The 13,945-nt window shown below is 43.9% G+C and overlaps 1 protein-coding gene across 22 annotated transcripts in view; it reads left to right on the top strand.

Annotated features, from left to right (window-relative positions):
* Window positions 1-13,945, top strand: part of LOC110489823 (abl interactor 1) — a 67,254-nt gene that overhangs the window by 16,615 nt on the left and 36,694 nt on the right. For all 22 annotated transcript variants that reach the window (XM_021562754.3, XM_090199654.1, XM_090199658.1 and 19 more), the window contains exons 2-3: window positions 9-176; window positions 13,867-13,945. The exon at window positions 13,867-13,945 is cut by the window's right edge and continues 98 nt beyond it. In XM_021562754.3, coding sequence (XP_021418429.2) covers window positions 9-176; window positions 13,867-13,945 — 247 coding nt within the window. The remainder of the gene's footprint in view (window positions 1-8; window positions 177-13,866) is intronic.

Below are 13,945 nucleotides of genomic sequence, written 5' to 3' on the forward strand. Positions count from 1 at the left end.
CTCTCCAGGCCACGGACAAGAGAAAAGCTCTGGAGGAGACCAAAGCCTACACCACCCAGTCTCTGGCCAGCGTGGCCTACCAGATCAATGCCTTAGCCAACAACGTGCTGCAGCTGCTGGACATCCAGGCCTCGCAGCTGCGCCGAATGGAGTCCTCCATTAACCACATCTCTCAGGTCAGATCCGGAGTCTCTCATACACACACGCACGTACATATACCGTTTGTATGTGTATGGCCTCTTTCTGCAGTGACTAAGGTGCCTTTTATTGATTTAAATGTGTGACTGACTGCGTGTTTGTATAAATTATTGATGCACCATCCCTCTCTGTGTGTTGCTCTTTCTCTCTCACTCACACCCTCTCATGCTCTCTACTTTATGGTTGCGAGTGCAGTCTCACACTGATTTGATCATCTCACTGTTGCCCCTTTGCCTCACCCTGTTATTCCAAACTGTGTGCCTGAGGCCACAGGCCAGACCACTGCCATTTGGAGGAGGTAAATCCGCCCGCTCATCCAATTAAGTCATTAAGGACTCGGCTCAAACAAAGGGACCAAGGACAAATGGCAGCTCACCAATGTGCCAAACCCTACATCATACTGTAGACTCATGCTTGGGAGTGTGGAAATGATGCAACCATTTAGTCATAGCCTTCAGGTCAAGTCTTGTTGGAATTGTGGTTGACTGGTTGCTTTCTTTCATGGTAAGAGAGAAAGAGAATAGAGAAGACACCTTTCCTCTATGTCTGAAATGTCCCAATGATTAAGGTAAGGTTACGACTCCTACAGTAAATCTGAAGTCTCTGATTTAACAATTCTCAGAAATGTAGATCTCAATAGAGTGAGAGGTAAATAACAAGAAATATATGGAGAGAAGTGTAGGAGGTGAGGGAAAGCGTGATGGAGCATGAGCAAGTCGGTGGAAGACTGAGGTTGACCGAGAAATAGAGACAAAGAAAGAACACATGAACAGTCATGGACATGAGTCAATACTCACAGATGGCACACAACTGACATCTATGTCACCAAAACTCCACTCCGTTCGTGTCTCCATGACAGCGATCCCAGCCATCCCTGACGGTCATGAACCGGCAGAAGCAAAGAGAGCGTGATATTTGTTCAACATGTTCACCAGAGAGAAAATACTCATTCACTGCACTGGTTTGACTGAGTTGCTAAGCACAGCCTGCCACTCTGAAATTGAAAAAAAGCAAACAAGACTTAACAGACAACAGACCACCCGTTGCACTTTTGACCCCCCTTCATTGTGTAAATACTATTATATTTCCCATCGGTTTCACTGTATTGACAATAACAGGGGCTTCTCATGTCTTTAGTTGCCATAGCATTGTGTGGTGTTGGTAACCATGGCAATATCTGGGTTGTTAGATGGGGGCATGCGGGGTCATGGTGGTTGAGGTGTTAAGAGTTTGTAAATGAGCATATTCCTCTCTCAACTAGTGGATGTATAGCTATGAATGGTTAGTATAGCATGCCCTTCTCTGAACGATACCAGTATGGTGATACTCGTTAGTATCGTGGCAAGGAAAGTGCTTTAGGAAAACAGCCCTAATTTTGGAAACTAATGTTGTCCTCCAGAGTCACATTTATTTTTCCAGCTATAGCACACACAATTTTACATACAGCAGGTTTTTATAGGACCCAATAGTTTTTAGTCTGCTTTGTGTTTTCATTTTTGCCATGGAAAACATATGGTGATGCTGATATTGTCCAGGCCCTAAGTAATGCTATTTTATTTATCTTGCTAATTAACTAGATTAATAGCTATTCATAATTAGCCTAGTCTCTCTGTGGCGGTCGGTAACATTTAAGATGGGGGGGGACTTATTTTTTGGGGGGCATACTAATGATACTCAAATTTTCCCTATACCCATCATGAGGTAGCTACAACCTAGCCTATGAATGAAAGTTTACAATGTAGTTGCACAAGTTGAGAGAGAAATTTGAGCAATCAAGGTGACACATTCAAAACCGCCTTGCACATTCTTGCCTGCATCTAGCTGATCTAGGGTGTAATCCTTAGTGCAAACAAGAGTTTCTATTGGACATATTCAGGTATGTTAATACCCGTTTCGTTTGCTCCAGTTTAAAAGGTTTTCAACAGAATTTGCAGAATGAATACTCCCCTGATCAAACACAGTTCACTTTCATAGCAGCCACATACAAACAGCATGATAATTTTGCTCTTTGTAGAATTCCTTCTCTCATCTATGAGCTCTCCTCCTCTCACCTTTTCCCTTTGCTTGTGGACTTCAGTGCACAACACATCAGCTGTCTGTGACCAGGTGAAAAAATCTTTCCAAGACAGACCTTCATATCATAACTGCTACACACAGCCTACATCGTTGTCACCATATTAGTTAACATCATAACGTAGCTACTAGAATGCGTAAGTAAACCTGCTACAATCATGCAGTACAGTCAGAAAGCAGTTTAGCAGTTACACCGGCGGGCCCCATTGGCAATACATTTATAAAACCAAAGGCTTACCTTGACTTGGAAGAGTTCCAGTGTTGGATAGCCATAGCCAGCTAGCTAACATAGCATCCATCTCTGTTTGAGTAGGCTAAACTAGCTAGCTGCATTCTCTAGCTAAGGGAACGTGGGGGATTTTTTAATATTTATAAAAATATCTTGCTCTCTCTAGCTTCTCAATTTTTAAAGAAATTAATTTGTTCAAAACTGTTAATATTGTCTTTCTCTGTTTGAGTCAACTACTCACCACATTTGATGAACTGCAGTGCTAGCTAGTTGTAGCTTATGCTTTCAGTACAAGATTAATTCTCTAATCCTTTGATTAGGTGGACAACGTCAGTTCATGCTGCAAGAGCTCTGATAGGTTGGAGGACGTCTTCCGGAAGTTGTCTTAATTACTGTTTAAGTCTATGGAAGGGGGTGAGACCCATGAGCCTCCTAGGTCTTGTTTTGAAGTCGATGTATCAAGAGGAGGATGGAAACCAGCTGTCCTCTGGCTGAACCATGGTGCTACCCAACAGCGTGCTGTTGAGGCTACTGTAGACCTTAATTGCAAAACAGTGAGTTTCAATCAATTATTTGGTGACGTGAATATATTAAGTATAGTTTCATCTAAAAAGGTTCACTTTTTAAACGTTACACTATTTTTATTAAATTCACTGAGGAGTGTGGTTCTCTCCCTGCTACTCTGAGGAGCCTCCACTGCTCTCTTTGGGATATTGATAGCTAGGAATGATGTGTAGACAACTAGAATGACATCTCTGACCAGTCGCTGTGGATTGATGTCCAATCTCTGTGGTAATAATCAAGTTAGTGCTAGGATCCACAAGCTGTGGCTGTTTTTATCGCTCTCTTGTCCTGTTCAGAGATGGATCATTATAAAAACTAGCGCCGAGTTCACTCCCAGCTCGCGGGCAGACTGGAGAATAGCCCAGCTTACGTTCTGGTGGTGAATGGGAAATGAGGAGGAAAGACTGCGACACATTGCAAGCTCTTTTTAAAAGCTGAAGTGTGTGTGTTAGTGAATTCTCAGAATCTATGTAAGCTATCAGGAAATGGACAATAGGGTAGGGATGTTGGTGCTCTGAGTGGGTTGTTTTCAAATCGTGACAAATCGCTTATTTCACTTGATCTCCCCGCAGAGGAGGTCATCTAATTCTTGTCATAATTCCCTCAGTCATTCCTTTTAGATGCCAAGCTATGGGTGGTGGTGAGCCAGAATGTGGTGGTGGATGGGGCTGATGACAGTGATCCTCCTGGGCGTGGTGTGGCCAGGCCTGGCGTCTGGAAGGTTAGCCCATGGTTAAGGAATAGGGAGTGTCCGCTGACTGGTGTCTGTGTGGGCACCTTCTCCCTCCCTCCCCGTGGTTGCTTTCTGGCATCTACATCTAGCAATCAGTAGGCCTAATGCAGCGCATCCTGAGTTAAAGATGCAATTTGTATGATCGCATAGCCTTTAATGTAGCAGTCAAAGAATATGCTTCTGTTGGGGGGGATGTGATGTTTAGAACATAATTTGAGGCTATACAGTTGTGTGTGTGTTGCTAAGTCTTTAGCTATTAACATTCATTGACTCTTGGTCTTCCCGCTGTGTACATGGCTATGCATGCCTCCTTACGCTGTATGTAGTGATGGCTGTGACTTTCTGTATGTGTGGAGATTGTGTTCTAACCCTGCCAATGCTCTCACCGTTGCCGTTGATAAACAGGGTTTCCCTGCAGTATCGAGTAGTGATGGGGGGGGGGGGGGGGGGGGGTTGGAGGGGGGGAATCGATAATTGCATATCAGGATTTATTTTTATTTTTTTTGCAATTTATATTTTATCATTTTGACTATCGCAATATGATTTTTGCGCTAGTTGGCTGTACCTGCACCAAAACTCCAGTATTTTAACATCATAGCTTGTTCTCCAAAACGAGTTTTCGTCATGGCTCTCTCTTGGCCCTCTGCAGCAGGCAGGGCATGCAGCATGTTTAGCAATATGTTTGGAACATTGAATCGCAATAAAATCACAGTATCGAATAGCAATACATATACTTATACGTGAGAATCGCAGTACATATCGTATCGGCACCTAAGTATCGCGATAATATCGTGTCGTGAGGTCCGTTTGTTAATTCCCAGCCCTAGTATCTGAGGCTGAGGAGAGAATAGACTGGTGTCACCTTGTGCTGTGTGAGAAGCAGTGAACAGGGAGCGTTTTGTCTGTCCCAGCGTCAGAGCGGGCTTCACACAGAGAGAACATCACTCCGTCATACCCTGTGTTAATAGGAAAGTGTGTGCGCACGCATGTTTATTCATGCACAGTAAAGATGAGCATGTTTGAATATTTTCGTGAAGGGAGAAGCCCAGCTAGCGATGGTATCAGACGTCGCAGAGCTCTGTCTACACTGTGTGCAAAACATTAGGAACAGCGATTTCCATGACAGACTGACCAAGTGAATCCAGGTGAAAGCTATGATCACTTGTCACCTGTTCAATCCACTTCAAATCAGTGTAGATGAAGGGGAGGAAACAGGTTAAAGAAGGATTTTTAAGCCTTGACAATTGAGACATGGATTGTGTATGTGTGCCATTCAGTGTGGATGGGCAAGTACAATATTTAAGTGCCTTTGAACGGGGTATGGTAGTAGGTTCCAGGTGTGTCTAGAACTGCAACGCTGCTGGGTTTTTCATGCTTAACAGTTTCCCGTGTGTATCAAGAATGGTCCACCACCCACTGGACATCCTGCCAACTTGACACAACTGTGGGAAACATTGGAGTCAACATGGGCCATCATCCCTGTGTAACTCTTTCGACACCTTGTAGAGTCCATGTCCTGACAAATTGAGGCTGTTCTGAGGGCAAAAGGTGGGGTGCAACTCAATATTAAGAAGGTGTTTCTAATGTTTTGTACACTCTGTATGTCAAACAGTGCATGTGAAAGCATCAAACAGAACACCACTCACTTGGCTGCCACGGTCGTTCACACTACTTACTGTAAATCACCTCGTTTCATGAGGTTCCTCTGTGGCACGGATGCACTTGGGCCTGCCAGACAGCTAATTGAAGTCAGTGTTGCTCACAACGCTGAGTTATTCCATGCACCGAGAATCTGCCACACCACATCTCTATAATACACGGCTCTCGACAGTCGATTGTTTTGAGATTATAGGACTGCATGCATGTGACGCGTCTGTGCTACTTGGTATAAGCACAGCTGTGTGTTTAAAAAAAAAAAAAAATCTGGATTAAAATGGGTTATAGGTGGTGGGGGTCAATGGCATTGTCACTGACCGAACAACATTTTTGCGGCCCTCCTGTTGACCGCAGTGACACGGTGTAGCTGTTTTAAATTACTTTTTTAGTAATTTAGCAGACGCACTTATCCAGAGCGACTTACAGGAGGAATTAATTGCCTTGCTCAAGGGCACATCAAGATTTTTTTTTCACCTGGTCGGCTCGGAAATGCGAACCAGCGACCGTTTGGTTACTGGCCCCAAAGCTCCTAACCGCTAGGCTACCTGCTGCTTCTACACACAATTCTACATATCATGCATGTCATGTGTCTGAGAATACATCTTTCAGTTTTAAAGGTAATTTACTTAAATTCTACTCATTTTGCCAGTGTTTATGCTATCTGAGTGACTCAAACATAACAAAATCAATATTCCTGAATGCTTAACTTCTGGAATTGTTGTATTTATTTTAACCTTATTTTACCAGGTAAGTTGATTGAGAACACATTCTCATTTACAGCGACCTGGCTGACTAGATTTTATTTTGGTGATTGTGAGTTCTCAAAGATGATCTTATAATTTTGTTTTAAAGATATAGGGCCATTATATTTTCTACATACTTGATATCTGGTTGTAGACGTTTTATATTGAATGTTTTTCCATCCCAAAATGATACAGATAATCAATAAACGTATGTGGCCCTGAAAGTGGCCCGCCCAAGACTTTTCTATGCAGAAAAACCCCTGCTGCCTGTGTGTGTGCAGTGCTGACTCTGACCTCCCTCATGCTGCTGTGTGCTGGGCGGAGATGGATTTCATCCAAACAGGATATGAACTTCCACAGATGAGAGTATGTACATGGCTGGGGGGGCCGGTGTTTCCTGCTAATCCCAATGCTTGTCAGTGTGTCCTTTCTCTGTCAGGCATGCCTTTCTCTATGTAAGCAACTGCACATAGGGTGGGGTTGGAATGGATGTGTGTGTGTGTGCCTATAATAGCAGGTCAAGAATGTCATTACAAGGTAGGAAAACAAGAAACATTCTTGAAAAGTCAGGACTTTTTCAATTTCCTGAATTTGTTAAAATACTATTTTAGGTTTAAGGGACTTTTGAAATAAAGCACTGCCATCCAGAGTGTAATCTCAGGCTGGTTATAGACATCTGCCACTCTCACAGCTAATCAGTAAATACGCAGGTGGTCATTTCTGAGTGGCACATACTGTATATGGAGCATAGCCTCAGCTAATAGTCTTTAGCGGTCTACCTTTTTGGTGACGCTTCTGATATATTTGTGCCCCGCCTGATACAAAGACCTAGGGAAAACACTGACTATGGCTTAGCTTTGAAGAACGGCATTTTGATTTCCGTCTCCTCTAGATGGGAATGTCCCACTGGTGTTCGTAGAGCCATGGGGAACAGTAGAGCGCAGGAAAATATGATTGGATCTAATTGAAGATGGTTTGTTACGCGGAGAGGAAAGTTTTGGCAAGGATGAAGCTTTGAAGGGGGGAAGGGGGAAAAGGGGTTAGAAGTTAACACAGAACAGGGAAGCTGGTCTGATGATGCATAGGAAAACACCCTTACCCTACTCCAAATCATGCGATACTGACACTCGTGATGGATGGTGGACCATACAATCAGACAGCTTTTTTCCCAGTGAATGTTCAGGATTAATTGGGGAGTAAAAATGTGTTCCTTTTTTTAATAAAAACATGTCAGAATGTCAGAATGCTGCATTTTGGCAATTTAGCAAGTCTTTATTCATTTAAAAAAATCTGATTTGTTGAATTCTCCATGTGATCTATATTAAAAGGCACTTGATTTAATATAACATGCTTTTAAAATTCAATACTGGTGCACAAATTCTACTTAAAATATCAAAGGGTTGCAAAAGGCACTCATTTCAAGGAACAACCCACTTTTTATTTTTTAAATGTCAATGTCAATGTGGTGCAATTGTGTAGAGTGGGATGTTTTATCCCAACCCAATATGCTAATGGAGCTTCTGCAATGCTAATATGGTCCATTCTGTACTTGAATTTGAGAGTCCAGTCTTTGACTTGATATTGGCGACATGCCTAGACTACATGGGAAAAATCACAGTAGGTGTTTTTGTACAGAAACCCCAAATGTGCTGTGTCCACAAACAAATGGTCGACCTTGGCATGTTGTCCCGACTCTCTGATATACTGTTTTTCATTGATGGGAAAGACAATCTGCCTTAGTTTTCTCACACCGGAGAAATAGTTAGCTGGTCTCTTCCGTCTCCCCTCTGCCCCCGGCTATGCAATATTGAAAGTGTTCTAGAGAGCGGGTGTTAGATTCACCGGAAGAATTCTGTTTTTCCGAAGAGACTCTACACATGCTGCCAGATCCTGGTCTCCTAGAGGACTCCTTGAGTGGACATTTTGTCTCACTCGTTAGATGGAAGCTCTCACATGATGTGCTGGGTTACACTAAATGCCCTGAGAAACGGGGCTCTCTCAGGGCTCCTAGACAGCCGTGATGGCTCGCACCACAGAGGGCATTCAGTGCCCTGAGAAACAGACAGAAGCCAGGCTATAGGTTTGTCTTTGAGTGATCTGTCCTCCCCTTTCCGGGAACCGCTATTGTTTGTCTCACTCCACAGATAGATGTGCTTGTTAAAGTTGGCAGAAGCCAGACACGGTGAGAGTTGTGATAGAGCTTCATTGTTGTAACTCGTTGTCTTCTGCCATCAGTGAAGATACCGTGGCCTTAGATCGCATTAAGTTAACATATGGAATTGTTTTAAGATGGTCATGAAAGGCATCATTTAGTCATTTGATTTTGAATTTTAGGACTCCTGTATGTATAAAAAAAAGTTATTTGAGGAAACATTGAATTTGGCCTTTACTGCTATAGCTCATAGATACACATCTGTACATGGAAAAACAGACAGCCCACCCCCCAAAAAAATCACAAGGCATGTGTTGAGAGAGAGAAATAAGAAAAAACAATTTTTTTTACACACATTTGGCCATGTTATTCGTGACCCTTTTTTACCCCCTATGCATGTTGTGCTATTTGGTCAGACCGGTCCTGGGTTACCTTCAGACGATCCCCGTAAGCTTGTGTGCATCATAGAGCAAAACAACCAACACCTTTGTGCTCGCGAGTCTCCCCTTTCGATATTGGTGGCATTAGTTTGTTGCTCCAACCATTCGTTCTGGACAGTTGATTTTTCCGAGAAGACCTCTTCAAAATTAGGACATCTGCGACAGAGTTCAGACGACTGCCGGAAAAGCTTGTGGATGTCGAAGAGTAAAACAACCGACACTGCCCTGTTCGTGAGAGTCATCTTTCGATGGTAATGACTTACTAGTTTGTAGCTCAAACGGTTCGGGTTTTAGATACTTTTTTTGTTGGGTGGTATCTCTCCAGGAAGCCACTGACTCTGCCAGTTTGCTGAAACATCTGGGCATTGCAGTTTTCTCTGTCTGTCCAAATATAATCATGTATGGTTAAACTCTATTATTAACCATTGGCACATTTGTCCAGTTGAGCTAACCACACACACACACACACACACACACACACACACACACACACACACACACACACACACACACACACACACACACAGTGGCATGAAGGGCATATTTGTCCGTTAATGTTCACCCAGCCCAACCGTATGGCTACAGATCTGTTGGATTTCTGTCCGTCCATGGATTTGTGCGAAGCTGCCGTTTTTATTGCGGCTATCATCCTCCGACCACGCTGCCAAAGCGCTGAAACTGCCATTTTTCTTTCTGTCAGTTACAAAAGGGAAGCCAACTCTCTGCAGCATATCAAAGTATGGAGATTCTCATTTTTCTATCTCTCTCTCGCTCCCTGATTTCTACAGAACAGCGCGTGTGTACGGTATGTCTGAAGACAGATGTCAAGCCAGGTTTACGAAAGGCTCTGAAATTCCATTCCCGGTTCTTTGATTCTCTGCCCTGCCTGTGTGAGATTTATAATCCCCCTGCTGATGTGGAGGGCCCTTGTGTAAATGTGTCAATTCTCTCCCCTGCTCCTCTACTCCACCCCCCCCCCCCCCACACTGTCTGAGGAATCAGTTGAGGTGTAAATCAATATAGAGAGGGAGGGAGACCGGGGTCAACAACCCCACCAACCCCATTAGTCTGAGACATCCTCCAGCCGAGATCCATCATCACACTGTGTATGGGATTCCACTTATACTAGTCTTTACCACATGGGAGAACTAGTTACAGCAGACATTTTGAACCATGTTCTGAGCTTGTTTCTCACAATATTGAGAGAAAGTACTCTGACAATTCTTCACTGAAGTAGTTTCTTGTTGCTGCTACGAAGAACACGACAATCCCACATAGCAACCACAGTGTTGGTGTACAGCGAAAAGGTTGACCAGCCACCCACAGCCCAAATGGAAGGGATTACTTCCTCATCTTCAAAAAATGACATTTGCTTTAATGTCCTGAAATAGCCATGGACTCCAGCTGGTAGAGGTATGATGGGGAAGGAATGAACTGGCAGAAAGACAAATGGTGACCAAGGTCCTCCAATCATGGCCGAGGGTGACTATTCACTGGGTGTGAGGTGGGTGAGTGGAAAGAGAGGAGGGGCAGAAGGAGAGGAAAAAGGCTGAGCGGGATGAGGTGAGTGGGGGGAAAATGGAGCATGACGGAAATCAAAAAGCAAAGGAAGGCAAGAAAAGAGGACAAGAGGAGAGGTTGACGAAGAGGAGGAGAGGGAGAAGAGTAAAGGTCCAAGAGATAAGAAGTAGAGAAAAAGAAAAAAGGGAGGAGCTCCTTCATTTCCACACGGACACACTTGCACTCACACATTCCTAAAGGCTTGTTGACAGAGAAGGCCAAACCAAGTCTGCCCAGTGTGTTCTGGGATAGAAGCGAGCCGACTCGGGGCATGTGGATGACAGTGATTGAGAACACATGTGAATCGTCCTTCCAGCTGGGCAAGGTCTATTCAGCAGAACTCCAGACAGCCTCCTGAAGTACAAACGCAAATCGGCTGGTATTGTGCTCAGCTGTAGACCTGAAAAGGTTCTTTTTTTATTTAGCTAGTTCAGCACTGGTCAGCAAAAGTCATTCTGAAAAACATCATTGATTGAACTCTTTGTCTGGTTTGAGACTGGAAGGGAAAAGCCATTCACCATGCATTCCCATTTAAGCTTTCCACAAAACTAGTTTAACATTCACGAGGAAAGGACTTTTGGTGTGGATGTGTGACAGAGCAGCCAGTTTGATACTGAACGGGGAAAAGCCCATCTCAATCGGCAGACATTTTGATTGAGCACACATCAATTGCGGTCAAAATCCTTTTTTTTTTTGTTCTTTAAGAAATCCCTAATACTTTGTCTCTCAAAGTCTTAACACTTGTGTAACATTTGTGAGCCTTACTTCAGCAAAGCTATTTTCTTCTCTCACAGGAAGGGTATGAACTTCCTCCCGATGCCAGCTGCGCTGCTGTTTGTGCTACTCTGTGTACTCTGATAAGGAGCGTTAGTGCATTCTAACATCATGGGTCAGTTTCCAAGTCTAGCTGCGGTGTATCCCTGACAGGTTCTTTTGCTATGGTCCTAGTTTTTCTTCTGCGCGTCGTTCACTTCCTACAGCTGAACTTTTCCAGAAGCCTCTAAAGAGGTTGTTAAATTAATAATCATTGCGGGAACAACTTACTGTAACCGTATCCACAAGTAGCTTACCACTTGGTGACAAGTGACAACTGCCGTTGAGTCATCCTACTAACAAAACAGTGATTTCTCAAACCACCAAGCCTGTTTCTTTACAATGGAATCTAACCCAACAGACATTTATTCCCCCCCCCCCAGACGTTGCTCTGTTGTGGGTGCCGAATAGGGCGAGGTAAGGTCATAGACTGGACTGTTGGAATACGGCCAGGAACACTTAACTCCACTCCTCCGACCATCAGTCCTCACTGCTCTCTGCAAACCACTCACTGAACCTCTTGATCTAACTGAGAATTGATTTCCTGGGACCAGTGTTGGGTTTATTTTATTTTCCCAGTACCCCGGCGTTCATAATTCAGTGTTGGCGAAAGCCTGCTGTAAACCTTCCCAGTCCCTTTGCTCAGTTATTGGATGTTGAGTTTGAAAACAGCCTTATCACTCTAATGGTAGACCAGCATGTTTTGGAGGACGTTTGGTCCACGGCTCAGTGCCATACACATCGAAGGGTTTGTTGGACTAGACCTTTTGAATAAAGTGCACTTATGACTTCACCCCCTTTCTCCTTTTAACTCCTACAAATACACAAGGCATTTTGAAGAGAATATTGTTTCTTTATGGATCATGGGGAGTATTTGTATGGGAGCAAATATTACGCATGCGCTGGTAATGAAGTAACTTTCGGTATACAGAAGTAGATGACGCCAACTTATTGTTACGACGCTAACAGTGCAAACGCTACCTAACAAACTCTAGTTAATTCTCTCTTCTCCGAGATAAGGGAGTCTCAAAGTCCAGAGTCCTGTCTGTCTGTGGCATGAATGGAATCCTCTGTCTGTTGGCTCCGGCCAGCATTCCCTCCCCTGAGAAAACCGTTGGTTTGACTACCCGGGCGGCCCTCGGCTGACATTGGTCCCCTTTCATCTCCTCGGAGGAAGATCATTTCCTCTATGGCTCTTCTATACCCGATTGGAGCCCGGGAAAGGAGAGAATGGGAAGACGATGACATTTGACGGTGATCATTTTTGATAGACTTCATGGTGCTTGTGATGGTTGTACTTGTTGTGATGGGTAGAACTGTGACTGATCACCATCACTTGCCGAACTGAACAGTTCTCTCTTCTCCTTAGACGCTGTGAGAAAATCCCTGTTGCTTGAACATGAAAACAATCCAATCAAAAAGAGAATCTTGAAAAGAATGACTGTTCCTCTCCAGCTGATAAGACGGAGCCTTTCATAGCTCTTCTGCACCCCGTCACAATACTCTGCTCTCATTACTGTCAGTCTGCATGGGATCTTTGATATCTCCAGCGTCTTTCTCAGTCTTTGGAAGCAGCATACTTCAGGAAACAGTCTCGACACAGTACAGTGATGACAAACAGCCTCAGACAAATCTCAAAGAACCGTCACACCCCGGGTTCTTACGGCTGAGGAAGGCCCAGTGCTTCCCTGACTCGTAATGTAAGTGTAGTTGGCAGAGAGTTTGAGTGTCGCCCTGAAATTCAACGGTGCATACTGTGTGGCGTGGTCCTCTGGGAAGGGTCAACTTTAGAGATCCTCTGTGTGTGTGTGGGCCTTGGTTAGACCTGGTTCATACCGCAGTGTGTGCACATGCATACCTCCAAACTATTCACACACACACACACACCAACACATTCACTCTCACTCACAACAAACTTTCTCCCACTCTACAGAAGCAAAACACTCCTTTCTCTTCATGAAACTTCAATAATGTATCTCATTTTGGCCTTGGGCTTCATTGTTTTATCAGCCTTCTAACATTGAAGATTTAGTTATAATGGATCGAAATATGCATTGTAGGACCCTGTGTATTTACATTTGATTATACTGACATGATTCAAGAAAAGGTTTCTGTGTCTTTAATGAATGCACATGCTTTATGCCTGTAGTTTAAAAAAAAGAATAATATTGGATTCTTAAATGATTGCATTGCTAGTAGACCTTATTCCTGGTGCTTTGCTGAGTTTAGATGGTACAAGTCATCCATTGAAATAGCCGGAGGCTTGCTGTTTCAAGAGGGCACATACGCTACCTACCTTCCTAAATGATAATATCCGGGAATCACCATAACTCAAGAATTAGTTATTGGTGGTAGAAGTGAGTTGTCTTCACCGTAGTCTTCGTTCATTTATGTCGGCCTTGAACAACATGTCACTAACGGTTTTGGAGGGAAGCCAAAGGCATCATGGTCTGTACATAGCGGGTCATTACGGCTTCCGTTCGGCTTCTATTATGCACCGTAATTGATTTTGCTGGTGTGTACCAGCTACGTAAAGGGATTGTGAGCTTGGTGATGAAAACCGCCACAACATGATTAAATTAAACCTGCTTTAGTTACTATATGACAAGGTTGTAATTCAATCAAAGGTCCCTGCTCTATGTCCCACAGCTCTTGTATAAGGCACTTATCATGTCTTCCCTCCCCACCCCCTCCCGTGTCTCTAGACGGTGGACATCCACAAGGAGAAGGTGGCCAGGCGAGAGATCGGGATCCTCACCACCAACAAGAACACGTCGAGGACCC

The sequence above is a fragment of the Oncorhynchus mykiss genome, chromosome 15 (assembly GCF_057628025.1).
Source record: "Oncorhynchus mykiss isolate SJ-2025 chromosome 15, ASM5762802v1, whole genome shotgun sequence".
NCBI lineage: Eukaryota > Metazoa > Chordata > Actinopteri > Salmoniformes > Salmonidae > Oncorhynchus > Oncorhynchus mykiss.